Source organism: Aptenodytes patagonicus, chromosome 17, assembly GCF_965638725.1.
Source record: "Aptenodytes patagonicus chromosome 17, bAptPat1.pri.cur, whole genome shotgun sequence".
In the NCBI taxonomy this organism is placed as follows: Eukaryota; Metazoa; Chordata; class Aves; order Sphenisciformes; family Spheniscidae; genus Aptenodytes; species Aptenodytes patagonicus.
This window is the reverse complement of record NC_134965.1, coordinates 6,762,925-6,790,691: the sequence shown is the minus strand read 5'-3', so window position 1 is coordinate 6,790,691 and position 27,767 is coordinate 6,762,925. Positions and strand designations below refer to the sequence as shown.

Here is a 27,767-nt window from a genome sequence, read left to right as displayed (position 1 = left end):
CCCCAGGCAGCTTTCCAGCCGCTCTTCCCCAAGCCTGTAGCGCTGCATGGGGTTGTTGTGACCCATGTGCAGGACCCGGCACTTGGCCTTGTTGAACCTCATACAATTGGTCTGGGCCCATCGATCCAGCCTGTCCAGGTCCCTCTGCAGAGCCTTCCTACCCCTCACTCTTCTCCCAGGTAACAAGTGATAGGACGAGAGGAAACGGCCTCAAGTTGCGCCAGAGGAGGCTTAGATTGGATATTAGGAAAAATTTCTTCACCGAAAGAGTTATCGAGCACTGGAACAGGCTGCCCCGGGAAGTGGCTGAGTCACCATCCCTGGAGGTATTTAAAAGACGCGTAGACGTGGCGCTTAGGGACATGGTTCAGCGGTGGGCTGGGTAGTGTTCGGTTAATGGTTGGACTCGATGATGTTAAGGGTCTTTTCCAACCTAAACGATTCTACGGTTCTATGCAGCACAAGGCCGGACCCAGCAGTGCCAGAGCAGGCTACACAACGGGCTGAGGGAGGCTTGTGGGTGTGCACAGAGAGGGATACCTGGTACTGCATCTGCAACACATGCCACATCTCCAGCTATCACTGCCCTCCTCGTAGGAGTATGCTTGCCTGCCTGCCTGCCTGCCTGCCTGCCTTCTGGCAGGGGGCATTAAGTGGCCAAAAGAAGTCTCCTCACCACCTGGCACCAAAACTTGCATACTCTTAGGCAGGACTTGGCCAGCAGGTCAACCCACAGGTCGTTCCAGCCCATCACAAAACCACCTTTGGCTCTGGTTTCCACCAAAGCACAGGGGTTGCATGGTCCCAGGTCAAGCTTTTTCCTCTGTGTGACCCAGGCCAAGCTAGCCGGGGCAGAATGCTTGAAAAGAGACTGGCATGGCTGGCTGCCTCTTACAAATCTTAGACTGTCTTCCTTCTGCCCTTACAAAAATATAATCAGAACAAAGACCAGGAAAAGCCTTACTTGGGGAATGAGAACGCAGCAACCTTGTGTCTTTCACAGGGTGAAAATGCTTGATTGAACAAACGCTTGAAACATTACTCCCCACTACTGTGCTGCAGTCATTTCTGGACGGAATATGCCTACTACTTGACTCAAAAGGTAGAGAAAGACCAGTTGGCTACAGGGAAGGTGGGGCGATTTTCATTAAACGCTAAACCAGCTTGAACCTGGCACCCGCAGCACAGGAGCGCTAGTTTTGTCACGGACAATCGCTTTTCTGTCACAGCATTTTAAAGCTGGCGCTTTGCTCAGCACCCCGCCCTCCATGCTGATGCAGCAACACGTTATTGACTGCAAGACTCTCTAACCCACGTAGGTAACGGCACTAACGCAAGCATTGCCTCACCACGTTTAGGTTAAGGGCTGTAGCACAGACAGCACTAACTGCCATGAGCTCAATCTCCTGCCATTAACCAAGTACCCCAGGACACACAAAGTGCTTTCGTCCCACCTTTGTAGCATTTGTGCTTTAAACACGTGGGAGAACCAGCAACAGAACTTCCCTTTCTTCAACACTTCCCCCCCACCTCAGTCTCCCCTTATTCTGGCCCGAAACCTGATCTATTCTCCTGGCATCTAAAGAACGGCACGGTTCAATCACCACTCCATAAAGCTCCGTTGTGTTTGCTCTGTTACCTCCTGCTGTGTTTCTGTTTTGGCACTTGTGTCTCACTCTCCAGATAGGTTAGCTGTGGCCAGGAGATCACTTACGCACACTTAGCTGGTAGGGGGAAGGAGCAAGAGAGGGAGGGGACACCAATCCCCAACACCAACAGAGGCAGAAGAAGGGATACCTCCTCATCTCCACCTCCTCACGGTTCTTTTTTTTTCCCCTCCCATAAGCTTTCTCGATCTGTGCCACTCCCCTCTTTTTCCCTATTTGCGTCTGCTCCTGCTCCCGCTCCCCTTTTTCCTCCTATTTGCTCCTGCTCAGTACCTTCAGAGGCCTCAGCTGAATAGGTTGTCTCTCGCTCCCAGCAGCAAATGTCCGGCATTGGTCCTCGTGGCCAGTGCTGAGTAACACAGGGCCCTGCCAAACTGAAAGCAAAAGGGAGGTCTTAGCAGATTATCACGCCTCGGTTTCCTACTTCAAGGAGCAGTTCATCATCACTGGTACGTCCCACCCAGCCACCCTCTTCGTAACAGTGCGAAATAAGTTAGACTGGGAGGGACCTGTGGAGGTCCCTGAAGCTCCACAGGCATCACAGGAGTGTGTGGTCCACAGCATCTTTGGACTTTCACCATCACCCTACTATGACTCACTGTGATTTGGGTTTTTAAAGCCCTGTCCCTTACCACGGGAAGATCTGTATAGGCAGAAGGGTCAGTCGCTTGGACACTACTCTGGACTTGGTCTTAAATACCTCCTCCATTACAGACCACAGGAAGGGACTCAGGCCAAGAATTCACGTAGGCTGATCGTGAGCTACTGAAACGCTCAGCAGATGGCTACGTAACTCTGATCTGACACCCAAGCAGATAACAAACCTACAGAAGGGCTCTTGAAACATTACAAGAAGTAGTGAACTCTTCACTGGATCCCCCGAAGGAAAAGATCTCTAACCTGCTTTTACGCTCTGGAAAAATCCCGCTGCATATTTTGCCTCCTAAACAAATTGCTGTGCCTGGTCTTTTTATCCCCTAGCTCTCTAGTGAAGAAGCTGAGCTAGTAACACTTCTCTGCCACCACAAGAGAGCTGCGAGAACAGATGCACTGCGTGACGGCAACGTCCCCTGCAGGCACCATGGGTGAATTTGAGACAGCAATAGCCAAACGTGTCCATCTAGACTGGACTCCTCTTTGCCAGGGGCAACACAAACCAACTTCATTGTGATTCTTCAACCATTTCTATTCCTCACCTTACAGAGAGATGCACATACAGGTAAGTGGGAAAACATACCAAGAGGCCTGGAACTGATGGAACAGAAACTGGAGCTTTCACCGTTACATTTAACCGTGTAACTGTTTAGATGCAGGTAATATCTAGAAATCAAAGCTGTCGTGTATCACACATACATAGGGTTAATGATGTGTGAAAACACAAACAGCAAAACAGAGAGAGGGGAACTCTGAAAGTGCCACAGAGAGCCCATTTGCCCGCTTCTAGCCCTGCGGGTCACAAATGCTGTCTCTGAGGGAGAGGTGCCAGGACCAGCAGGGTGCCCTCTAACCCCTCCTGGCTGCAGTGCCTCGGGCACCCTCCCCCTTCCCTTTTTCACTCTGGGCAATCTCTGTGCACTTTCTTCAGGCAGAAAGATGTACCATCTTTGCATGGGCTGTGCATGTTCCACACAGCCGCGTGAGCCCGTATCACAGACACCACGAGGTAAAGCCTCTCCCTGCGTACGATTCATTCTGGATGTAAATCTAGTCCTTGCTATTTTGCCAAATCCTCAGCAGCCTCCTGTCAAAGCCCACAATAAGGACAAAGACTTTCATCAAAGATGAACATGTCGAGAGAAGCATTAAAAATGAGGGACGTGAGAAGAGGAAGGATTCGGGCAACAAAATGGTTCAAAGAGCTTTCTCGGTGTAGACAGCACGATGCTCTGTGCATCTGCAAGCCTGGAACTCTGAAAGGGAGCAGAAAAAATGATCATAAGGGGAAATGTATGAGAAGCGGTGAATTAATAGTTGGCTGCGAATCCAGAGAGAGAGTTTGAGCCTTGTTCTGGACTGATCCTGAAGGCAGCACACTGGAAACCCAGCTGCAAGAGGTACTTGCTCATTCAGGCTGCGTAGCCAGAGGCTGCCTGATGCTAGCCATGTCACTCTGCCCGTGTCCTCTCTGCTGCAGAAAGCAGCACGCCCTAAACAGGCAACCCCACTGTGCCCTAGACTTCATCGTCAACTCAGAAAGGGGACGAATAGTAGGACAGAGAAGAACATAGGAAAGACAGCTGGACTAGGTCCCTTCCTACCTGAACTAGCCTACGGTCCTGTGACAACAGGGCTGGTTAAAGGGCAGAAAAACCCAAAAGGGGACAAGAAAACTGGGATGCACTTCCCGCACTCCCTCAAAGGCCTCTGACAGCGCACACAGAAAAAAACAGGCCGTAGTAGCACACTCCCTCACGCAAAGCAGAAACACCCCTGTGCTGCGCGGTGCTACGAGGGGAGGGGGGACCGGAGCGGGGCCGGCCCCGGGGACACCCCGCCCCGCCGGGGCGGGACGAGCCGCCAGCCCCGCTCCGAGGCGTGTAAAAGCGGGGCGGCGGGGCCGGGGAGCAGCGAGCGAGCAGCCGGGGCTGTGCTGCGGAGCAGGTGAGCGGGGCCGGGCGGGCAGCGGGGACCCCGTCCGGCACCAGAGCCGGCACCGGCACCGGCACCAGAGCCGGGACCGGGACCAGGACCGGGGGCAGAGCTGAGCCTCGCCTCGCCTCGCTGTTCCACAGGTTGCACCAGTTGCCGGGATCGCTGCGCACACGAGCAAAACGTCGTCCGAAATGGCAGCCGAGGTGAGGGTGAACTTTGCTTCTCTGGAGGGGTAGTCTCGGGGGTGCTCTGGCAGACGTGAGCTCAACTGAGTTAAAATCTAAAGTTAATCTCTCAGTTTGGAGTTCCTGATTGCAAACGCGTCTGCTGCAATGTTTCTGCTGACCCACCTCTTACTTTGGTGGAAACCTGTAATACTGAAGATGTACCTAGATGCCTAGATAGACCTGCTCCCCATTCAAGCGCTTAGCCTCTGGTACTGGCCTTTAGTTTAGCATCCCCTATGCCGTGCTCCTGTGGGCACCAGATGCACGCTGAGGGCCTCTAACACTTGTCTGTTTCGATTCCGATTCCCCCCTCTGCCTTCCCTCAGCTCTCTGACAAAGCTGCCTTGACGACATCAAAAAACACGTGCCTACACTCCTACCTCTGTAGGCTCTCTCCTGCTGTCCTCTCAGGCACGTCCTTTCCGCAGGCATCGGCAGAGAGGTGGAGACAGTCACTAGGGAAAAAGTTTCTAAGGTTACTCAAGAGTGCTTTGTCTGACTGATAAGGCCCGAGCACAGATAAGCTTGCAACTGTCCCGCCAGCTTCTTGCTGTCCATGGTAGTTATAGTGTACAGCATGAGAAGAGACCGACAGGGGTGTTTAAAAAATCAAGTAGATTCCTAATGACTACCCACTCTGCAATGGCAATTGCATTTAGGCCCTTCCTTTACATGTCCTCCCGTTTCTTTTTTGTGCCTGCTAGCGCTGGAGAGTTGCTTTTGAAATCCGGCGTAAGTTGTAAGGTCTCCGCACGAGTAAAATTCCTATCCATTTCAGTGCAAGTTTGCCAGGGTCAGGGCTTCAGGGGGTGTCCTACCTGGGCAAGCAAAAGGCTTCTGGTCAAGTGACATTACATGGCTCTTAGCTAGGGAATCCACTCAGTTGCCGAATCACTGGGGGAAAAAAGCTTACACACACCCTGCTGCGATGCATAGCTGGAATTGTGTACCTGTCTTTGGTCACCCAGTGAAGTAGTTATGTAGACGCAGATGACACGTTCAAGTGAGTGAGGTTACCATATGAATCTTGGTTTGGGTGGAAAAACAACCTTTGTTCCTATGTGTTCTGAAACCTTCTTCTTGTCGATATATTTTTCTGAACATTCCTGATGCTGAAAGGTACCCAGATCTCCCTTTCTGGAGTCTGCACCTTAACCAGTTTTATGCTAATCTTATGCCAAAGCTTGCAAGCACATCATGGACTCTGGAGATGCTTCAAACGGTAACGGCAAACACTTCATAATGTGGCTTGTGCTGGCCTAGAGCTCTCTGTCAATCGAGGAGAAATCTCCCTGCTAGCTCAACAGCGCAAAAACGACTTAGAGAACACTAGCTTTCACTATCTTCCTTACTGACCGCCTTACTTTTTCCCCCCTTTAAAAGGCTATCAAAGGGTTGTTGACCGGCAGCTGCCTCAAAAGAGAAATCCATGCCGGTCTTGCAGCGTATGCCCCGATAGTCATTGCAAGGACTCCCGGCAGAGTCCTGCAGGAGTAAAGTATCTTGGAGGATTCCTGAGCCAGACCTGACACCTCAAGGGCTAAGTGCTAGTGACAGTGACACGTTCTCCACCTCTTCAACTACTTGCCAAAGGTCCCGAAATCCAGGGGCCTCAATGGTACAGCACTGAAAGGACAGAGCTGAACATGGCCTTTATATTGGATAAACAGATCACTGGATGTTACATGCGTAGCACCATACCTGAAGTTATTAGGCCTCTTTAATTTGCTTCTTCCTCTCTCTCAGGGGGATAAACTTTGGGGAGGAAGATTCAGTGGAAGCACAGATCCAGTCATGGAGATGTTCAGTGCTTCCATTACCTATGATCAGAGGCTGTCTGAAGTTGATATCCGGGGCAGCATGGCTTATGCCAAAGCCTTGGAGAAGGCTGGGATCCTATCTAAACCTGAGCTGGAGAAGATCCTGAGTGGCCTGGAAAAGGTATTTATTTCCTTCACAAACTGGCACGCGTGCTGGAACGAATGGCTTCTTATCTGACAGCATCTGTAGTAGCCCCCCTGATCTGCTGTTCTAAAAAGCATCTTCAAATGTCCTCGTGTCCTAGTCCTTAGAGCTAGGCGTGTGCTGAAGTGCTTTGTGAAAGGGAATGCTGTCCTAAATCATGGACGTGACAGGCCCATGTGTATTGGACTCGGTACACCTGGAGGCATTCTGGGCAGGCGACTGATGCTCAAATTGCATCCCGCTAAAGGCACCAAAGCCCAACAGTAGGATGTGAACCAGCTGACAAGCCCCCACTGACAGCCTGAAGCCCTGATGTGCACACTGTCAATGCTCGTTATGGCAGCCCCGGTGCCCCGGTGAGGTGTGCTCAGTGTGACCTGCCCGCACGTCCTCTTCAGACTGAACATTCACGAGGAATTGTTTCAGTATGAAATAGGAATATTCTTTTTCTGCTGGCACTTGGGATCCTTTTGAGTCTGGCTGACTGAGTTAGTAGGAAGCAATGCATAGCATTGTATAGCGGTGAAGAGAAGTCCGCAGCTAAGCGCTTTTTTAAAATCTCCATTGTTGTTGCTCACCCACCGTGGACAATGGTGAGTCTATACAATCTTTGTATAGGAAAATCTTTGTGGACAATGCTAAAGCAATCACTGACATTTCAGCTCACTTTCTCGTTGCAATGCTTAAATCCTCCTATAGCCATAACACTGCAGAATCATCACGGGGAGAGACATGAATCCCACCAAGTGCAGTATAGAATATCTGGATATAGCAAGCAGCCAGCCTTGGCCTGAAAGAACAGGAATGCCAGAGCCCGCGTGAGACTTAACACTTTGATTTCCATTGGGACGGCAGAAGCTGGCATTCGCTGGGGACAATTACAGCCCCCACGCGCAGCAGGGTAACAGTAGTGGCTGACTGGTGTTTCTGCTGATGTTTGTAGATCTCCGAGGAATGGTCTAAAGGAGCCTTTGTGGTGAAACAAAGCGATGAGGATATCCACACTGCCAACGAACGCAGACTAAAGGTTCGAGTCCTCTAACCGCTTGTTCCCGCTCCTCTGTAGCTAGATCTGCTTGACGTTAAGTGCATGCGCCTCTGTCCCACTGTGAAACTCCTCCGGACCTTGTGGCACTCCGGGCCTTATGGCACAACCACGTGTCTCCCAGACCCCTTTTGTGGAAGAGGCGCTGTACAAACGTAGAACCCAAACTTGCCCTTCCCCAGAAGGGATCCCATGGCTACTCACAGGATCCTAGAGCCGAGTCCCGTCCAGGCAGGGAGGAGGTCTGCTCGTGCGGAGTCTCCTCCTTAGAATACAGAGGCGCTGACAGAAATCCTCCTCTCGTCCTCAGGAGCTGATTGGAGACATAGCTGGAAAGCTGCACACTGGAAGGAGCAGGAACGATCAGGTATGCACAGAACTGGCTGGTTTTCCTCCTTCCGTATTCCTCCCCCTCCTCAGTTCCTTAATCAAATTTCTTTATGCCATCTTTCACGTGCCCTGACGCTCTCCAGCATGTACTCCCTAGGGCTTTAAACTAGTGACGCCGCAGTGACTCATCCGCGCAGGGGAATGGGCTCTGCAGGATTGCTTCCTGGTGGTATAAGGCCGCAAACGTCCACTGACATCTCTTTGAAAGCCTACAGAAACCGTGACTTTACTGGCTGGGTGCCATGCATCTTTCAGGATCAGTCCTTCTACTGATGACCGACTTGCGTCAGTGGGGGATTTTCTGATCCAAAGGTGACCATACCCAAAAAGTCCACCGAAAAGAACGGGCTTTGATCCTGTTCATGGAAAGCAAGATACAGCGGCTTTCACAAATCAGTGACCAGGGACACACCTGGTAAGAGGAAGGTGTCCCTTCCCATCACACAGAACAAGGAGGGGATAACTCTGCTACGGCTCTCTGCTGGACAGGATTTGGTCACTAAGTATGTCACATTCTGCTTTGTCTGACTGTGGCTGGTCTCGCCCAGGTTGTGACTGACTTGAAGCTGTTAATGAAGAATTCCCTCTCTGTCATCTCCACTCACCTCCTGCAGCTCATTAAGACCCTGGTGGAACGCGCTGCCAAGTAAGTCCTATTCCATATCCACGGCCTTGGCCTTGCAGGGGCAGGAGACTTCTAGGCTTGCTCTTTGACTGACACCAATCAGGGCAGCAGCAGGGTCTTCTGCGGAGGAAGTTACAGACAGGCAGTGTGTGATAGCACAGGGAAAGACAACAGCCCCTCCTTCTCCACAGGTCACCTCACAGAGACCTTCCTCTTCCCCCAGTGTACCCTGGCAAAGGAACTGAGGCGGGAGGTCCGCACAAGACTTCAGAAGGTGCCAAATCCATCTGAAGGAGTGGGGAACTTTAACATGCTTCAAGTTGCTACGTAGGAGAAAAGCTCAGCTCCGTTAACTCCTGCCTAACTCTCCTCCTCACAAACCACACTCACAAACGAGTGGTGGACTGGGGAATCTTTGCCTGCCACAGAGGGATTGCTGTCCCAGGCAATTTCCCAGGGAGGCCTAGGGCAGACACACCACACTGGAAGACCGGGAGATCTAAACCCAGTGTGCTTAGGTAGCAGGTGACAGGGAGAGGAAGACGTGGATCAAATTCAGCACAACACAGGTTAAAGATGTTCTCTTCGTGACCTTGCCAGGAAACCCTGGAGTGTACCTGCCACTGCCTTCTCTCCTGACAGCTGCTGCTCACCTCTTTCTCTCCTTTCACACGCAGGGAAATTGATGTTATCCTCCCTGGCTACACCCACCTGCAGAAAGCTCAGCCCGTCAGATGGAGCCAGTTCTTGCTCAGGTAAACACCTTGCACACTTGGCGGGAGGAAGCCGCCTCCACCCGCGGGGCCCTGCTCAGCTGGAGCCTAGAAGTGCATCATCCTCTGAGGGGGCAGCCCGGGGCGGTGACAAACCAGAGCTAACCTTGCAAACTGGAACAGGAGCTCCCCGTGTTGCTGCGTGGCTCTGACCAACCGGGGACCCAAGCACTGAGTGGGCAGCGGAGGCCAGCTCCCTGTATGCTCCATCCTTTGGCCACAGTTACACCTCAGCTAATGGGGTAACATGGAGAATCTTGTACGGCCGCTAGCTGCTCCACTTCAAAGGCCCTTAGTGCCTAGGCTCCATTTCAAGCCTCTTCTGTTTGAGCGGGGATCCCAGGCTCCAGGCGTGGCAGCATACTGCTTGGGAAGGAAAGTGACATTTTCTGGCTTCACGTGCTTCATCTCTCATGTCCTTTCCTAGCCATGCTGTTCCTCTGACCCGTGATTCTGAGCGCCTGGGAGAGATGAAGAAGAGGATGAACGTCTTGCCTTTGGGAAGGTAAGGCCTACTGTTCGTGTAATCGCTGGGCCTTGCTTTGCTCTGCCAAGTCTTCAGAGGCGCCTTCCCCGCTTCCTAGAGCTCAGTTTTGGTTGCGATATGCAGGGTATCTTGCATGACTTCTGTTTCTTTCTTCCCTGGCAGCGGTGCTCTGGCTGGCAACCCACTGGAAATTGATAGAGAGCTTCTGCGTAGTGGTAAATGTCTCCCTACGACTGAGTTGCACAGGACTACCTGTAGTATCTAGGAGGGAGGGAAGCACTGATACATGGCTCCCAATGGCACTGCAATGCACTGTCCCGGAGCCAAAGCCTTTCTTTCGTAAGGCTTTTTACTGCAATGAGACAGGCAACGCCTGTGAGGTCGGAGCAGGAAGAGCCACCTCTGCTGCACGCTGGCTGCCTGGGGCTAATAACAAAGACCCCAGTCAGTGTCACACTTAAGCATGTTTGTGTTCCTGGGACTACTCAAGGGCTCACAGTCACCTGCATGCTGGGGCAACCTGCTGCATCCAAGCTCCAGCCATGCCAAGCCTGACCTCCTCTGTCCATCACTTTCCTTACAGAGCTGGACTTTGCTTCCATCAGCCTGAACAGCATGGATGCCGTCAGCGAGAGAGACTTTGTGGGTAAGCACAACCCAATCACATCTTCCCACCGCTATTTTAGAAGCAGGCTTCTGAGACCTTCCCAGCTAACCTCCTTTAACAAGGGGACCAAAATCCCTCACTAGGAAGTAACTCCAAAGCTCCAGTCAGGGCTCCCTGGGTTGTCAAGCAAAAAAGCACCTTTTTCACCTCCCAATTTCCTGCCTTCCCTGCAGTGGAATTCCTCTCTGTTGCCACCCTGCTGATGATCCACCTGAGCAAGATGGCTGAAGATCTCATCCTCTACAGTACCAGCGAGTTTGGCTTTCTAACCCTCTCTGACACCTACTGGTAGGTTTCTGGTCTCTGGGCAGAGAGCCCTTCCCTCAGTCTCTGCTGCTCAGCTACCCTCACCTGAGAGAATGAGACAGTGGTTGGGGTCTCCCTGCTGCACAAGGCTGACACGGCATTAAAAGGCTGGCAGAAAGGCAGCCTTAGGGTGAACATTCCTCAGTAACGACCACTTTTTTCTCATTCTGGTACCTCAACCAAGTCTGCCTTCAGCAGACACTCCTCCCCAGCAACTGCTGGCAGAGAGAACTTCCCCCTCTGCTGGGAATGCCTGCCAAAGCCCTTCCTTGGCTAGCCGGGTCTGCGATCCTAACACACTCCTTGTCTCTCAGGGCGGCACAACCACAGCCCTCCCTCTCTGAGGTCACAGCAACGCTTAGGCTGGCCTGCTGATACCACCTATGGAGAGGCTTGGGGGGAAGCCTCCTTTTTGCTTCCTCTTTGAGGGGTGGGACTGCGTGGTAGCTCCAGACAAGACTGCAAAACCAAAGGCTTTGCTGTGGGAAACACGAGAAACTCAGCACACTCAGCTCACTGCTTTCCAACACCCTAGAAAGGTGTCCGGGGAAGGGGGACCTATGTGTCGCTTTTGGAGGGCTGGGTCAGTACGCTGCATGACCTGTCTTAGCCTGTGTCTGCATGGACTGGGGTCTTGCTCACCGTTACACTCCACACACCTTTCTTTCAGCACTGGCAGCAGCCTGATGCCTCAGAAGAAGAACCCCGATAGTCTGGAACTCATCCGCAGCAAAGCTGGTCGTGTGTTCGGACGGGTGAGCCTGCTAAAGAAAGAAGCGGGACGGGGAAACTGCTCATACCAGGGCTGAAGAATCTCCTTTCTTCTTGCCTCTGCGTAAAGAAATGTGCCCTGAGCCCCTGCTGGGGCAATGTGCTTCTCTTCCCAGAACTAACTGCCTCACCTCTTTCTCTCTGCAGTTGGCTGCTGTTGTCATGGTTCTCAAAGGACTTCCAAGCACCTACAACAAGGATCTGCAGGTAAAACAGATGTTAGTCCTCACACCACCTCTCTGAGCAGACGCAGCTGGCTTCTACTCTTGAGCAGTCTTGCCACTGCGTTTCCCAGCACAGACCCTGCTTGCGTGCAGGATGCTGAGAAGGGGGCCGAGGCACGGCATGCTGCAGTTGACACCCCGGCCCCTAGCAGGAGCCCCTGGCATGACGTGCCTGCTCTGCTGGCTGGGCTGCTCAGGCTGTTGGGCTTTTGGGCTGCATCAGGTTGACTTACAGCAATTTCCATGCCCGTTCTAACGCAGGAGGACAAGGAGGCCGTCTTTGATGTCATCGACACCCTGAATGCTGTGCTCCAGGTTGCCACTGGAGTGATTTCTACCCTCCAGGTAAGGCTTCAGCCTCTCACTATCGAACATGGTTGGGGCGCACATTCTGAGAGTAACACCGGTAAAAGAGCTCTAGACTCGTCCTAAGATGGAGGCACTCTTCAGTGCCTCACCCATACTGCTCATTATGGCCCCCCAATGTCCGCTCACGTGTCCCCGAGGAGGAGCTGATGCTAATGTCTCCCTCTGACCCTCCTTTCTGCAGATCAACAAGGGGAACATGGAGAAGGCTCTGAGCCCTGAGATCCTGTCGTCTGATCTGGCTCTCTACTTGGTTCGTAAAGGAGTAAGTACCCGAGGGAGACTTGGAGCTGTGGTTTCTTTGGATGCAGAATACTGCTCAGCGAGGGCCTGAGATGAGGCCTTCTGTTCTGTCCCCAGGTGATGATCAGTCTGGGTCAACAAACACGAAAGCTGGAAACCCATTCTTTACATGTATCCCAAGTAGTGGAACTGCTGCCGGGTGGACTTGGTAGTAATTTACAGGTGGAGTTTTACCTCCTATCGCCTCCCCTCTTCACACCCCAGAAAACCCAGACTCAGATGGCATTGCCCTAGGTGAACACCAGACAGCCAAAAAAGACAGCACATCCATTTTTTCCTTCGAGGCTGCACCCCAGTTGCCTGGTCACTGACTGTGGCCTCTGCTTCTCACTGCAGATGCCATTCAGACAAGCCCACATCGCCTCTAGGAAGGCCGTCCACCTCGCCGAGTCTAAAGGCATACCCATCAATAACCTCAGCCCGGATGACCTGAAGACCATCAGGTTTGTGTCACTATTCTCTTGCCGTGACTCCCCTCAACAGGCAGGTATCGGCCTCCCTTCGTATGGGCCTCCTTACGGTGCCCTTCCCCAAAATGCCTGGGCCGCACAGCTCCCCAGAGTCCTCCTGGCCTGAATATCAGTGCTGCTACTGCTGGGCCTGAAATAACTGAAGGGCGACAACATCGCTACCATTCAGCTCCAGCGGGGCATGGGCAGCAGCTCTTGGGAGGGACTGGAAGAAACTCATGCCCTGACCTGGCGGCACCAGCCCTCCAGAAGAGTTTGGCTCCAAACTTCCTCGCTCTCCCCTCGGAGCTGACTCTTTGGTCTGCCACAAGCAGCTACTGCCAGGCACCAGAAGTGCAGAAGCAGGGCTGCAGGCGGTCTTTCCCCGTGGAAAAAGGCTCCGTCTACACTCCCTCCCCGTCTCTGCAGGCAGTGAGCATGTAAAGCCAGCAAACAGCACCCAGCGCTCTCCACTGACACCTCTTCTCTTTGCCTCCCCAGCCCCCTGTTTGGCAGCGACGTCTCCCAGGTCTTCAACGTCGCCAACAGCGTGGAGCAGTACAGGGCCATGGGCGGTACCGCCAAGAGCAGCGTGACTGCCCAGATCGAGCGGCTGAGGGAGCTGCTGAAGAAGCTGAAGGAGCAAGCTTAGAGTGTGGGGAGATATCCCGTGGATGCAGCGTTGTGCCTGTCACGCTAATCTGGAGTTAATAAACGCTGGGGTGCATTGTAGTTCACTGAAACTCCTGTCTTGCGTCTTTCTTCTTGGGGGCAAGATTGAGCTGGGCTTCCTCAGCCCTCGTGAGGCTTGGGGAAATGTTCACTGGTGTGAAAGAACGGGGGATCTCCCCTCCCTGGCAGTGGAGCTGGGTTATGGGGTGTTCAAGCCCTCGGGGGCTGGTAGGTAGAGAGCGGCAGGAGTGTCTGTCTACAACAAGAGACCTGAAAACGTGTCTCTTGGAGGGGAGGGTGGTGGACGAGGGAAGTGATCGTCCCTTTGTGCTCGGCACCGGTCACACCGCACCTCGAATACTGTGTTCAGTTTTGGGGCCCTCTCTGCAAGAAAGACATTGAGGTGCTGGAGCGTGGCCAAAGAAGGGCAACGGAGCCGGTGAAGGCTCTAGAGCACAAGTCTTTTGAGCAGCGGCTGAGGCAACTGGGGTTGTTTAGCCTGGAGGAAAGGAGGCTGAGGGGAGACCTTATCGCTCTCTACAACTACCTGACAGGAGGCTGTAGCGAAGCGGGTGCTGGTCTCTTCTCCCAGGTAACAAGTGATAGGACGAGAGGAAACGGCCTCAAGTTGCGCCAGAGGAGGCTTAGATTGGATATTAGGAAAAATTTCTTCACCGAAAGAGTTATCGAGCACTGGAACAGGCTGCCCCGGGAAGTGGCTGAGTCACCATCCCTGGAGGTATTTAAAAGACGCGTAGACGTGGCGCTTAGGGACATGGTTCAGCGGTGGGCTGGGCAGTGTTCGGTTAACGGTTGGACTCGATGATGTTAAGGGTCTTTTCCAACCTAAACGATTCTACGGTTCTATGCAGCACAAGGCCGGACCCAGCAGTGCCAGAGCAGGCTACACAACGGGCTGAGGGAGGCTTGTGGGTGTGCACAGAGAGGGATACCTGGTACTGCATCTGCAACACATGCCACATCTCCAGCTATCACTGCCCTCCTCGTAGGAGTATGCTTGCCTGCCTGCCTGCCTGCCTGCCTGCCTTCTGGCAGGGGGCATTAAGTGGCCAAAAGAAGTCTCCTCACCACCTGGCACCAAAACTTGCATACTCTTAGGCAGGACTTGGCCAGCAGGTCAACCCACAGGTCGTTCCAGCCCATCAGAAAACCACCTTTGGCTCTGGTTTCCACCAAAGCACAGGGGTTGCATGGTCCCAGGTCAAGCTTTTTCCTCTGTGTGACCCAGGCCAAGCTAGCCGGGGCAGAATGCTTGAAAAGAGACTGGCATGGCTGGCTGCCTCTTACAAATCTTAGACTGTCTTCCTTCTGCCCTTACAAAAATATAATCAGAACAAAGACCAGGAAAAGCCTTACTTGGGGAATGAGAACGCAGCAACCTTGTGTCTTTCACAGGGTGAAAATGCTTGATTGAACAAACGCTTGAAACATTACTCCCCACTACTGTGCTGCAGTCATTTCTGGACGGAATATGCCTACTACTTGACTCAAAAGGTAGAGAAAGACCAGTTGGCTACAGGGAAGGTGGGGCGATTTTCATTAAACGCTAAACCAGCTTGAACCTGGCACCCGCAGCACAGGAGCGCTAGTTTTGTCACGGACAATCGCTTTTCTGTCACAGCATTTTAAAGCTGGCGCTTTGCTCAGCACCCCGCCCTCCATGCTGATGCAGCAACACGTTATTGACTGCAAGACTCTCTAACCCACGTAGGTAACGGCACTAACGCAAGCATTGCCTCACCACGTTCAGGTTAAGGGCTGTAGCACAGACAGCACTAACTGCCATGAGCTCAATCTCCTGCCATTAACGAAGTACCCCAGGACACACAAAGTGCTTTCGTCCCACCTTTGTAGCATTTGTGCTTTAAACACGTGGGAGAACCAGCAACAGAACTTCCCTTTCTTCAACACTTCCCCCCCACCTCAGTCTCCCCTTATTCTGGCCCGAAACCTGATCTATTCTCCTGGCATCTAAAGAACGGCACGGTTCAATCACCACTCCATAAAGCTCCGTTGTGTTTGCTCTGTTACCTCCTGCTGTGTTTCTGTTTTGGCACTTGTGTCTCACTCTCCAGATAGGTTAGCTGTGGCCAGGAGATCACTTACGCACACTTAGCTGGTAGGGGGAAGGAGCAAGAGAGGGAGGGGACACCAATCCCCAACACCAACAGAGGCAGAAGAAGGGATACCTCCTCATCTCCACCTCCTCACGGTTCTTTTTTTTTCCCCTCCCATAAGCTTTCTCGATCTGTGCCACTCCCCTCTTTTTCCCTATTTGCGTCTGCTCCTGCTCCCGCTCCCCTTTTTCCTCCTATTTGCTCCTGCTCAGTACCTTCAGAGGCCTCAGCTGAATAGGTTGTCTCTCGCTCCCAGCAGCAAATGTCCGGCATTGGTCCTCGTGGCCAGTGCTGAGTAACACAGGGCCCTGCCAAACTGAAAGCAAAAGGGAGGTCTTAGCAGATTATCACGCCTCGGTTTCCTACTTCAAGGAGCAGTTCATCATCACTGGTACGTCCCACCCAGCCACCCTCTTCGTAACAGTGCGAAATAAGTTAGACTGGGAGGGACCTGTGGAGGTCCCTGAAGCTCCACAGGCATCACAGGAGTGTGTGGTCCACAGCATCTTTGGACTTTCACCATCACCCTACTATGACTCACTGTGATTTGGGTTTTTAAAGCCCTGTCCCTTACCACGGGAAGATCTGTATAGGCAGAAGGGTCAGTCGCTTGGACACTACTCTGGACTTGGTCTTAAATACCTCCTCCATTACAGACCACAGGAAGGGACTCAGGCCAAGAATTCACGTAGGCTGATCGTGAGCTACTGAAACGCTCAGCAGATGGCTACGTAACTCTGATCTGACACCCAAGCAGATAACAAACCTACAGAAGGGCTCTTGAAACATTACAAGAAGTAGTGAACTCTTCACTGGATCCCCCGAAGGAAAAGATCTCTAACCTGCTTTTACGCTCTGGAAAAATCCCGCTGCATATTTTGCCTCCTAAACAAATTGCTGTGCCTGGTCTTTTTATCCCCTAGCTCTCTAGTGAAGAAGCTGAGCTAGTAACACTTCTCTGCCACCACAAGAGAGCTGCGAGAACAGATGCACTGCGTGACGGCAACGTCCCCTGCAGGCACCATGGGTGAATTTGAGACAGCAATAGCCAAACGTGTCCATCTAGACTGGACTCCTCTTTGCCAGGGGCAACACAAACCAACTTCATTGTGATTCTTCAACCATTTCTATTCCTCACCTTACAGAGAGATGCACATACAGGTAAGTGGGAAAACATACCAAGAGGCCTGGAACTGATGGAACAGAAACTGGAGCTTTCACCGTTACATTTAACCGTGTAACTGTTTAGATGCAGGTAATATCTAGAAATCAAAGCTGTCGTGTATCACACATACATAGGGTTAATGATGTGTGAAAACACAAACAGCAAAACAGAGAGAGGGGAACTCTGAAAGTGCCACAGAGAGCCCATTTGCCCGCTTCTAGCCCTGCGGGTCACAAATGCTGTCTCTGAGGGAGAGGTGCCAGGACCAGCAGGGTGCCCTCTAACCCCTCCTGGCTGCAGTGCCTCGGGCACCCTCCCCCTTCCCTTTTTCACTCTGGGCAATCTCTGTGCACTTTCTTCAGGCAGAAAGATGTACCATCTTTGCATGGGCTGTGCATGTTCCACACAGCCGCGTGAGCCCGTATCACAGACACCACGAGGTAAAGCCTCTCCCTGCGTACGATTCATTCTGGATGTAAATCTAGTCCTTGCTATTTTGCCAAATCCTCAGCAGCCTCCTGTCAAAGCCCACAATAAGGACAAAGACTTTCATCAAAGATGAACATGTCGAGAGAAGCATTAAAAATGAGGGACGTGAGAAGAGGAAGGATTCGGGCAACAAAATGGTTCAAAGAGCTTTCTCGGTGTAGACAGCACGATGCTCTGTGCATCTGCAAGCCTGGAACTCTGAAAGGGAGCAGAAAAAATGATCATAAGGGGAAATGTATGAGAAGCGGTGAATTAATAGTTGGCTGCGAATCCAGAGAGAGAGTTTGAGCCTTGTTCTGGACTGATCCTGAAGGCAGCACACTGGAAACCCAGCTGCAAGAGGTACTTGCTCATTCAGGCTGCGTAGCCAGAGGCTGCCTGATGCTAGCCATGTCACTCTGCCCGTGTCCTCTCTGCTGCAGAAAGCAGCACGCCCTAAACAGGCAACCCCACTGTGCCCTAGACTTCATCGTCAACTCAGAAAGGGGACGAATAGTAGGACAGAGAAGAACATAGGAAAGACAGCTGGACTAGGTCCCTTCCTACCTGAACTAGCCTACGGTCCTGTGACAACAGGGCTGGTTAAAGGGCAGAAAAACCCAAAAGGGGACAAGAAAACTGGGATGCACTTCCCGCACTCCCTCAAAGGCCTCTGACAGCGCACACAGAAAAAAACAGGCCGTAGTAGCACACTCCCTCACGCAAAGCAGAAACACCCCTGTGCTGCGCGGTGCTACGAGGGGAGGGGGGACCGGAGCGGGGCCGGCCCCGGGGACACCCCGCCCCGCCGGGGCGGGACGAGCCGCCAGCCCCGCTCCGAGGCGTGTAAAAGCGGGGCGGCGGGGCCGGGGAGCAGCGAGCGAGCAGCCGGGGCTGTGCTGCGGAGCAGGTGAGCGGGGCCGGGCGGGCAGCGGGGACCCCGTCCGGCACCAGAGCCGGCACCGGCACCGGCACCAGAGCCGGGACCGGGACCAGGACCGGGGGCAGAGCTGAGCCTCGCCTCGCCTCGCTGTTCCACAGGTTGCACCAGTTGCCGGGATCGCTGCGCACACGAGCAAAACGTCGTCCGAAATGGCAGCCGAGGTGAGGGTGAACTTTGCTTCTCTGGAGGAGTAGTCTCGGGGGTGCTCTGGCAGACGTGAGCTCAACTGAGTTAAAATCTAAAGTTAATCTCTCAGTTTGGAGTTCCTGATTGCAAACGCGTCTGCTGCAATGTTTCTGCTGACCCACCTCTTACTTTGGTGGAAACCTGTAATACTGAAGATATACCTAGATGCCTAGATAGACCTGCTCCCCATTCAAGCGCTTAGCCTCTGGTACTGGCCTTTAGTTTAGCATCCCCTATGCCGTGCTCCTGTGGGCACCAGATGCACGCTGAGGGCCTCTAACACTTGTCTGTTTCGATTCCGATTCCCCCCTCTGCCTTCCCTCAGCTCTCTGACAAAGCTGCCTTGACGACATCAAAAAACACGTGCCTACACTCCTACCTCTGTAGGCTCTCTCCTGCTGTCCTCTCAGGCACGTCCTTTCCGCAGGCATCGGCAGAGAGGTGGAGACAGTCACTAGGGAAAAAGTTTCTAAGGTTACTCAAGAGTGCTTTGTCTGACTGATAAGGCCCGGGCACAGATAAGCTTGCAACTGTCCCGCCAGCTTCTTGCTGTCCATGGTAGTTATAGTGTACAGCATGAGAAGAGACCGACAGGGGTGTTTAAAAAATCAAGTAGATTCCTAATGACTACCCACTCTGCAATGGCAATTGCATTTAGGCCCTTCCTTTACATGTCCTCCCGTTTCTTTTTTGTGCCTGCTAGCGCTGGAGAGTTGCTTTTGAAATCCGGCGTAAGTTGTAAGGTCTCCGCACGAGTAAAATTCCTATCCATTTCAGTGCAAGTTTGCCAGGGTCAGGGCTTCAGGGGGTGTCCTACCTGGGCAAGCAAAAGGCTTCTGGTCAAGTGACATTACATGGCTCTTAGCTAGGGAATCCACTCAGTTGCCGAATCACTGGGGGAAAAAAGCTTACACACACCCTGCTGCGATGCATAGCTGGAATTGTGTACCTGTCTTTGGTCACCCAGTGAAGTAGTTATGTAGACGCAGATGACACGTTCAAGTGAGTGAGGTTACCATATGAATCTTGGTTTGGGTGGAAAAACAACCTTTGTTCCTATGTGTTCTGAAACCTTCTTCTTGTCGATATATTTTTCTGAACATTCCTGATGCTGAAAGGTACCCAGATCTCCCTTTCTGGAGTCTGCACCTTAACCAGTTTTATGCTAATCTTATGCCAAAGCTTGCAAGCACATCATGGACTCTGGAGATGCTTCAAACGGTAACGGCAAACACTTCATAATGTGGCTTGTGCTGGCCTAGAGCTCTCTGTCAATCGAGGAGAAATCTCCCTGCTAGCTCAACAGCGCAAAAACGACTTAGAGAACACTAGCTTTCACTATCTTCCTTACTGACCGCCTTACTTTTTCCCCCCTTTAAAAGGCTATCAAAGGGTTGTTGACCGGCAGCTGCCTCAAAAGAGAAATCCGTGCCGGTCTTGCAGCGTATGCCCCGATAGTCATTGCAAGGACTCCCGGCAGAGTCCTGCAGGAGTAAAGTATCTTGGAGGATTCCTGAGCCAGACCTGACACCTCAAGGGCTAAGTGCTAGTGACAGTGACACGTTCTCCACCTCTTCAACTACTTGCCAAAGGTCCCGAAATCCAGGGGCCTCAATGGTACAGCACTGAAAGGACAGAGCTGAACATGGCCTTTATATTGGATAAACAGATCACTGGATGTTACATGCGTAGCACCATACCTGAAGTTATTAGGCCTCTTTAATTTGCTTCTTCCTCTCTCTCAGGGGGATAAACTTTGGGGAGGAAGATTCAGTGGAAGCACAGATCCAGTCATGGAGATGTTCAGTGCTTCCATTACCTATGATCAGAGGCTGTCTGAAGTTGATATCCGGGGCAGCATGGCTTATGCCAAAGCCTTGGAGAAGGCTGGGATCCTATCTAAACCTGAGCTGGAGAAGATCCTGAGTGGCCTGGAAAAGGTATTTATTTCCTTCACAAACTGGCACGCGTGCTGGAACGAATGGCTTCTTATCTGACAGCATCTGTAGTAGCCCCCCTGATCTGCTGTTCTAAAAAGCATCTTCAAATGTCCTCGTGTCCTAGTCCTTAGAGCTAGGCGTGTGCTGAAGTGCTTTGTGAAAGGGAATGCTGTCCTAAATCATGGACGTGACAGGCCCATGTGTATTGGACTCGGTACACCTGGAGGCATTCTGGGCAGGCGACTGATGCTCAAATTGCATCCCGCTAAAGGCACCAAAGCCCAACAGTAGGATGTGAACCAGCTGACAAGCCCCCACTGACAGCCTGAAGCCCTGATGTGCACACTGTCAATGCTCGTTATGGCAGCCCCGGTGCCCCGGTGAGGTGTGCTCAGTGTGACCTGCCCGCACGTCCTCTTCAGACTGAACATTCACGAGGAATTGTTTCAGTATGAAATAGGAATATTCTTTTTCTGCTGGCACTTGGGATCCTTTTGAGTCTGGCTGACTGAGTTAGTAGGAAGCAATGCATAGCATTGTATAGCGGTGAAGAGAAGTCCGCAGCTAAGCGCTTTTTTAAAATCTCCATTGTTGTTGCTCACCCACCGTGGACAATGGTGAGTCTATACAATCTTTGTATAGGAAAATCTTTGTGGACAATGCTAAAGCAATCACTGACATTTCAGCTCACTTTCTCGTTGCAATGCTTAAATCCTCCTATAGCCATAACACTGCAGAATCATCACGGGGAGAGACATGAATCCCACCAAGTGCAGTATAGAATATCTGGATATAGCAAGCAGCCAGCCTTGGCCTGAAAGAACAGGAATGCCAGAGCCCGCGTGAGACTTAACACTTTGATTTCCATTGGGACGGCAGAAGCTGGCATTCGCTGGGGACAATTACAGCCCCCACGCGCAGCAGGGTAACAGTAGTGGCTGACTGGTGTTTCTGCTGATGTTTGTAGATCTCCGAGGAATGGTCTAAAGGAGCCTTTGTGGTGAAACAAAGCGATGAGGATATCCACACTGCCAACGAACGCAGACTAAAGGTTCGAGTCCTCTAACCGCTTGTTCCCGCTCCTCTGTAGCTAGATCTGCTTGACGTTAAGTGCATGCGCCTCTGTCCCACTGTGAAACTCCTCCGGACCTTGTGGCACTCCGGGCCTTATGGCACAACCACGTGTCTCCCAGACCCCTTTTGTGGAAGAGGCGCTGTACAAACGTAGAACCCAAACTTGCCCTTCCCCAGAAGGGATCCCATGGCTACTCACAGGATCCTAGAGCCGAGTCCCGTCCAGGCAGGGAGGAGGTCTGCTCGTACGGAGTCTCCTCCTTAGAATACAGAGGCGCTGACAGAAATCCTCCTCTCGTCCTCAGGAGCTGATTGGAGACATAGCTGGAAAGCTGCACACTGGAAGGAGCAGGAACGATCAGGTATGCACAGAACTGGCTGGTTTTCCTCCTTCCGTATTCCTCCCCCTCCTCAGTTCCTTAATCAAATTTCTTTATGCCATCTTTCACGTGCCCTGACGCTCTCCAGCATGTACTCCCTAGGGCTTTAAACTAGTGACGCCGCAGTGACTCATCCGCGCAGGGGAATGGGCTCTGCAGGATTGCTTCCTGGTGGTATAAGGCCGCAAACGTCCACTGACATCTCTTTGAAAGCCTACAGAAACCGTGACTTTACTGGCTGGGTGCCATGCATCTTTCAGGATCAGTCCTTCTACTGATGACCGACTTGCGTCAGTGGGGGATTTTCTGATCCAAAGGTGACCATACCCAAAAAGTCCACCGAAAAGAACGGGCTTTGATCCTGTTCATGGAAAGCAAGATACAGCGGCTTTCACAAATCAGTGACCAGGGACACACCTGGTAAGAGGAAGGTGTCCCTTCCCATCACACAGAACAAGGAGGGGATAACTCTGCTACGGCTCTCTGCTGGACAGGATTTGGTCACTAAGTATGTCACATTCTGCTTTGTCTGACTGTGGCTGGTCTCGCCCAGGTTGTGACTGACTTGAAGCTGTTAATGAAGAATTCCCTCTCTGTCATCTCCACTCACCTCCTGCAGCTCATTAAGACCCTGGTGGAACGCGCTGCCAAGTAAGTCCTATTCCATATCCACGGCCTTGGCCTTGCAGGGGCAGGAGACTTCTAGGCTTGCTCTTTGACTGACACCAATCAGGGCAGCAGCAGGGTCTTCTGCGGAGGAAGTTACAGACAGGCAGTGTGTGATAGCACAGGGAAAGACAACAGCCCCTCCTTCTCCACAGGTCACCTCACAGAGACCTTCCTCTTCCCCCAGTGTACCCTGGCAAAGGAACTGAGGCGGGAGGTCCGCACAAGACTTCAGAAGGTGCCAAATCCATCTGAAGGAGTGGGGAACTTTAACATGCTTCAAGTTGCTACGTAGGAGAAAAGCTCAGCTCCGTTAACTCCTGCCTAACTCTCCTCCTCACAAACCACACTCACAAACGAGTGGTGGACTGGGGAATCTTTGCCTGCCACAGAGGGATTGCTGTCCCAGGCAATTTCCCAGGGAGGCCTAGGGCAGACACACCACACTGGAAGACCGGGAGATCTAAACCCAGTGTGCTTAGGTAGCAGGTGACAGGGAGAGGAAGACGTGGATCAAATTCAGCACAACACAGGTTAAAGATGTTCTCTTCGTGACCTTGCCAGGAAACCCTGGAGTGTACCTGCCACTGCCTTCTCTCCTGACAGCTGCTGCTCACCTCTTTCTCTCCTTTCACACGCAGGGAAATTGATGTTATCCTCCCTGGCTACACCCACCTGCAGAAAGCTCAGCCCGTCAGATGGAGCCAGTTCTTGCTCAGGTAAACACCTTGCACACTTGGCGGGAGGAAGCCGCCTCCACCCGCGGGGCCCTGCTCAGCTGGAGCCTAGAAGTGCATCATCCTCTGAGGGGGCAGCCCGGGGCGGTGACAAACCAGAGCTAACCTTGCAAACTGGAACAGGAGCTCCCCGTGTTGCTGCGTGGCTCTGACCAACCGGGGACCCAAGCACTGAGTGGGCAGCGGAGGCCAGCTCCCTGTATGCTCCATCCTTTGGCCACAGTTACACCTCAGCTAATGGGGTAACATGGAGAATCTTGTACGGCCGCTAGCTGCTCCACTTCAAAGGCCCTTAGTGCCTAGGCTCCATTTCAAGCCTCTTCTGTTTGAGCGGGGATCCCAGGCTCCAGGCGTGGCAGCATACTGCTTGGGAAGGAAAGTGACATTTTCTGGCTTCACGTGCTTCATCTCTCATGTCCTTTCCTAGCCATGCTGTTCCTCTGACCCGTGATTCTGAGCGCCTGGGAGAGATGAAGAAGAGGATGAACGTCTTGCCTTTGGGAAGGTAAGGCCTACTGTTCGTGTAATCGCTGGGCCTTGCTTTGCTCTGCCAAGTCTTCAGAGGCGCCTTCCCCGCTTCCTAGAGCTCAGTTTTGGTTGCGATATGCAGGGTATCTTGCATGACTTCTGTTTCTTTCTTCCCTGGCAGCGGTGCTCTGGCTGGCAACCCACTGGAAATTGATAGAGAGCTTCTGCGTAGTGGTAAATGTCTCCCTACGACTGAGTGGCACAGGACTACCTGTAGTATCTAGGAGGGAGGGAAGCACTGATACATGGCTCCCAATGGCACTGCAATGCACTGTCCCGGAGCCAAAGCCTTTCTTTCGTAAGGCTTTTTACTGCAATGAGACAGGCAACGCCTGTGAGGTCGGAGCAGGAAGAGCCACCTCTGCTGCACGCTGGCTGCCTGGGGCTAATAACAAAGACCCCAGTCAGTGTCACACTTAAGCATGTTTGTGTTCCTGGGACTACTCAAGGGCTCACAGTCACCTGCATGCTGGGGCAACCTGCTGCATCCAAGCTCCAGCCATGCCAAGCCTGACCTCCTCTGTCCATCACTTTCCTTACAGAGCTGGACTTTGCTTCCATCAGCCTGAACAGCATGGATGCCGTCAGCGAGAGAGACTTTGTGGGTAAGCACAACCCAATCACATCTTCCCACCGCTATTTTAGAAGCAGGCTTCTGAGACCTTCCCAGCTAACCTCCTTTAACAAGGGGACCAAAATCCCTCACTAGGAAGTAACTCCAAAGCTCCAGTCAGGGCTCCCTGGGTTGTCAAGCAAAAAAGCACCTTTTTCACCTCCCAATTTCCTGCCTTCCCTGCAGTGGAATTCCTCTCTGTTGCCACCCTGCTGATGATCCACCTGAGCAAGATGGCTGAAGATCTCATCCTCTACAGTACCAGCGAGTTTGGCTTTCTAACCCTCTCTGACACCTACTGGTAGGTTTCTGGTCTCTGGGCAGAGAGCCCTTCCCTCAGTCTCTGCTGCTCAGCTACCCTCACCTGAGAGAATGAGACAGTGGTTGGGGTCTCCCTGCTGCACAAGGCTGACACGGCATTAAAAGGCTGGCAGAAAGGCAGCCTTAGGGTGAACATTCCTCAGTAACGACCACTTTTTTCTCATTCTGGTACCTCAACCAAGTCTGCCTTCAGCAGACACTCCTCCCCAGCAACTGCTGGCAGAGAGAACTTCCCCCTCTGCTGGGAATGCCTGCCAAAGCCCTTCCTTGGCTAGCCGGGTCTGCGATCCTAACACACTCCTTGTCTCTCAGGGCGGCACAACCACAGCCCTCCCTCTCTGAGGTCACAGCAACGCTTAGGCTGGCCTGCTGATACCACCTATGGAGAGGCTTGGGGGGAAGCCTCCTTTTTGCTTCCTCTTTGAGGGGTGGGACTGCGTGGTAGCTCCAGACAAGACTGCAAAACCAAAGGCTTTGCTGTGGGAAACACGAGAAACTCAGCACACTCAGCTCACTGCTTTCCAACACCCTAGAAAGGTGTCCGGGGAAGGGGGACCTATGTGTCGCTTTTGGAGGGCTGGGTCAGTACGCTGCATGACCTGTCTTAGCCTGTGTCTGCATGGACTGGGGTCTTGCTCACCGTTACACTCCACACACCTTTCTTTCAGCACTGGCAGCAGCCTGATGCCTCAGAAGAAGAACCCCGATAGTCTGGAACTCATCCGCAGCAAAGCTGGTCGTGTGTTCGGACGGGTGAGCCTGCTAAAGAAAGAAGCGGGACGGGGAAACTGCTCATACCAGGGCTGAAGAATCTCCTTTCTTCTTGCCTCTGCGTAAAGAAATGTGCCCTGAGCCCCTGCTGGGGCAATGTGCTTCTCTTCCCAGAACTAACTGCCTCACCTCTTTCTCTCTGCAGTTGGCTGCTGTTGTCATGGTTCTCAAAGGACTTCCAAGCACCTACAACAAGGATCTGCAGGTAAAACAGATGTTAGTCCTCACACCACCTCTCTGAGCAGACGCAGCTGGCTTCTACTCTTGAGCAGTCTTGCCACTGCGTTTCCCAGCACAGACCCTGCTTGCGTGCAGGATGCTGAGAAGGGGGCCGAGGCACGGCATGCTGCAGTTGACACCCCGGCCCCTAGCAGGAGCCCCTGGCATGACGTGCCTGCTCTGCTGGCTGGGCTGCTCAGGCTGTTGGGCTTTTGGGCTGCATCAGGTTGACTTACAGCAATTTCCATGCCCGTTCTAACGCAGGAGGACAAGGAGGCCGTCTTTGATGTCATCGACACCCTGAATGCTGTGCTCCAGGTTGCCACTGGAGTGATTTCTACCCTCCAGGTAAGGCTTCAGCCTCTCACTATCGAACATGGTTGGGGCGCACATTCTGAGAGTAACACCGGTAAAAGAGCTCTAGACTCGTCCTAAGATGGAGGCACTCTTCAGTGCCTCACCCATACTGCTCATTATGGCCCCCCAATGTCCGCTCATGTGTCCCCGAGGAGGAGCTGATGCTAATGTCTCCCTCTGACCCTCCTTTCTGCAGATCAACAAGGGGAACATGGAGAAGGCTCTGAGCCCTGAGATCCTGTCGTCTGATCTGGCTCTCTACTTGGTTCGTAAAGGAGTAAGTACCCGAGGGAGACTTGGAGCTGTGGTTTCTTTGGATGCAGAATACTGCTCAGCGAGGGCCTGAGATGAGGCCTTCTGTTCTGTCCCCAGGTGATGATCAGTCTGGGTCAACAAACATGAAAGCTGGAAACCCATTCTTTACATGTATCCCAAGTAGTGGAACTGCTGCCGGGTGGACTTGGTAGTAATTTACAGGTGGAGTTTTACCTCCTATCGCCTCCCCTCTTCACACCCCAGAAAACCCAGACTCAGATGGCATTGCCCTAGGTGAACACCAGACAGCCAAAAAAGACAGCACATCCATTTTTTCCTTCGAGGCTGCACCCCAGTTGCCTGGTCACTGACTGTGGCCTCTGCTTCTCACTGCAGATGCCATTCAGACAAGCCCACATCGCCTCTAGGAAGGCCGTCCACCTCGCCGAGTCTAAAGGCATACCCATCAATAACCTCAGCCCGGATGACCTGAAGACCATCAGGTTTGTGTCACTATTCTCTTGCCGTGACTCCCCTCAACAGGCAGGTATCGGCCTCCCTTCGTATGGGCCTCCTTACGGTGCCCTTCCCCAAAATGCCTGGGCCGCACAGCTCCCCAGAGTCCTCCTGGCCTGAATATCAGTGCTGCTACTGCTGGGCCTGAAATAACTGAAGGGCGACAACATCGCTACCATTCAGCTCCAGCGGGGCATGGGCAGCAGCTCTTGGGAGGGACTGGAAGAAACTCATGCCCTGACCTGGCGGCACCAGCCCTCCAGAAGAGTTTGGCTCCAAACTTCCTCGCTCTCCCCTCGGAGCTGACTCTTTGGTCTGCCACAAGCAGCTACTGCCAGGCACCAGAAGTGCAGAAGCAGGGCTGCAGGCGGTCTTTCCCCGTGGAAAAAGGCTCCGTCTACACTCCCTCCCCGTCTCTGCAGGCAGTGAGCATGTAAAGCCAGCAAACAGCACCCAGCGCTCTCCACTGACACCTCTTCTCTTTGCCTCCCCAGCCCCCTGTTTGGCAGTGACGTCTCCCAGGTCTTCAACGTCGCCAACAGCGTGGAGCAGTACAGGGCCATGGGCGGTACCGCCAAGAGCAGCGTGACTGCCCAGATCGAGCGGCTGAGGGAGCTGCTGAAGAAGCTGAAGGAGCAAGCTTAGAGTGTGGGGAGATATCCCGTGGATGCAGCGTTGTGCCTGTCACGCTAATCTGGAGTTAATAAACGCTGGGGTGCATTGTAGTTCACTGAAACTCCTGTCTTGCGTCTTTCTTCTTAGGGGCAAGATTGAGCTGGGCTTCCTCAGCCCTCGTGAGGCTTGGGGAAATGTTCACTGGTGTGAAAGAACGGGGGATCTCCCCTCCCTGGCAGTGGAGCTGGGTTATGGGGTGTTCAAGCCCTCGGGGGCTGGTAGGTAGAGAGCGGCAGGAGTGTCTGTCTACAACAAGAGACCTGAAAACGTGTCTCTTGGAGGGGAG

The 27,767-nt window shown here is 52.8% G+C and overlaps 2 protein-coding genes across 2 annotated transcripts; both read left to right on the top strand.

The window, feature by feature from the left end:
* The first annotated feature begins 4,202 nt into the window (after positions 1-4,202).
* LOC143168410 (argininosuccinate lyase-like) lies at positions 4,203-13,600 on the top strand. Its single transcript, XM_076354820.1, has 17 exons — positions 4,203-4,268; positions 4,400-4,462; positions 6,233-6,427; positions 7,395-7,478; positions 7,807-7,863; positions 8,435-8,532; positions 9,189-9,266; positions 9,712-9,789; positions 9,934-9,986; positions 10,355-10,417; positions 10,612-10,726; positions 11,415-11,499; positions 11,663-11,722; positions 12,001-12,084; positions 12,290-12,370; positions 12,745-12,851; positions 13,359-13,600. Exons 2-17 carry the CDS (start codon positions 4,451-4,453, stop codon positions 13,507-13,509), a joined length of 1,401 nt encoding a protein of 466 aa, XP_076210935.1. The 5' UTR covers positions 4,203-4,268; positions 4,400-4,450; the 3' UTR covers positions 13,510-13,600.
* A 4,544-nt stretch (positions 13,601-18,144) lies between these two features.
* On the top strand, positions 18,145-27,542 carry LOC143168413 (argininosuccinate lyase-like). Its single transcript, XM_076354826.1, has 17 exons — positions 18,145-18,210; positions 18,342-18,404; positions 20,175-20,369; positions 21,337-21,420; positions 21,749-21,805; positions 22,377-22,474; positions 23,131-23,208; positions 23,654-23,731; positions 23,876-23,928; positions 24,297-24,359; positions 24,554-24,668; positions 25,357-25,441; positions 25,605-25,664; positions 25,943-26,026; positions 26,232-26,312; positions 26,687-26,793; positions 27,301-27,542. Exons 2-17 carry the CDS (start codon positions 18,393-18,395, stop codon positions 27,449-27,451), a joined length of 1,401 nt encoding a protein of 466 aa, XP_076210941.1. The 5' UTR covers positions 18,145-18,210; positions 18,342-18,392; the 3' UTR covers positions 27,452-27,542.
* The last annotated feature ends 225 nt before the right edge of the window (positions 27,543-27,767 follow it).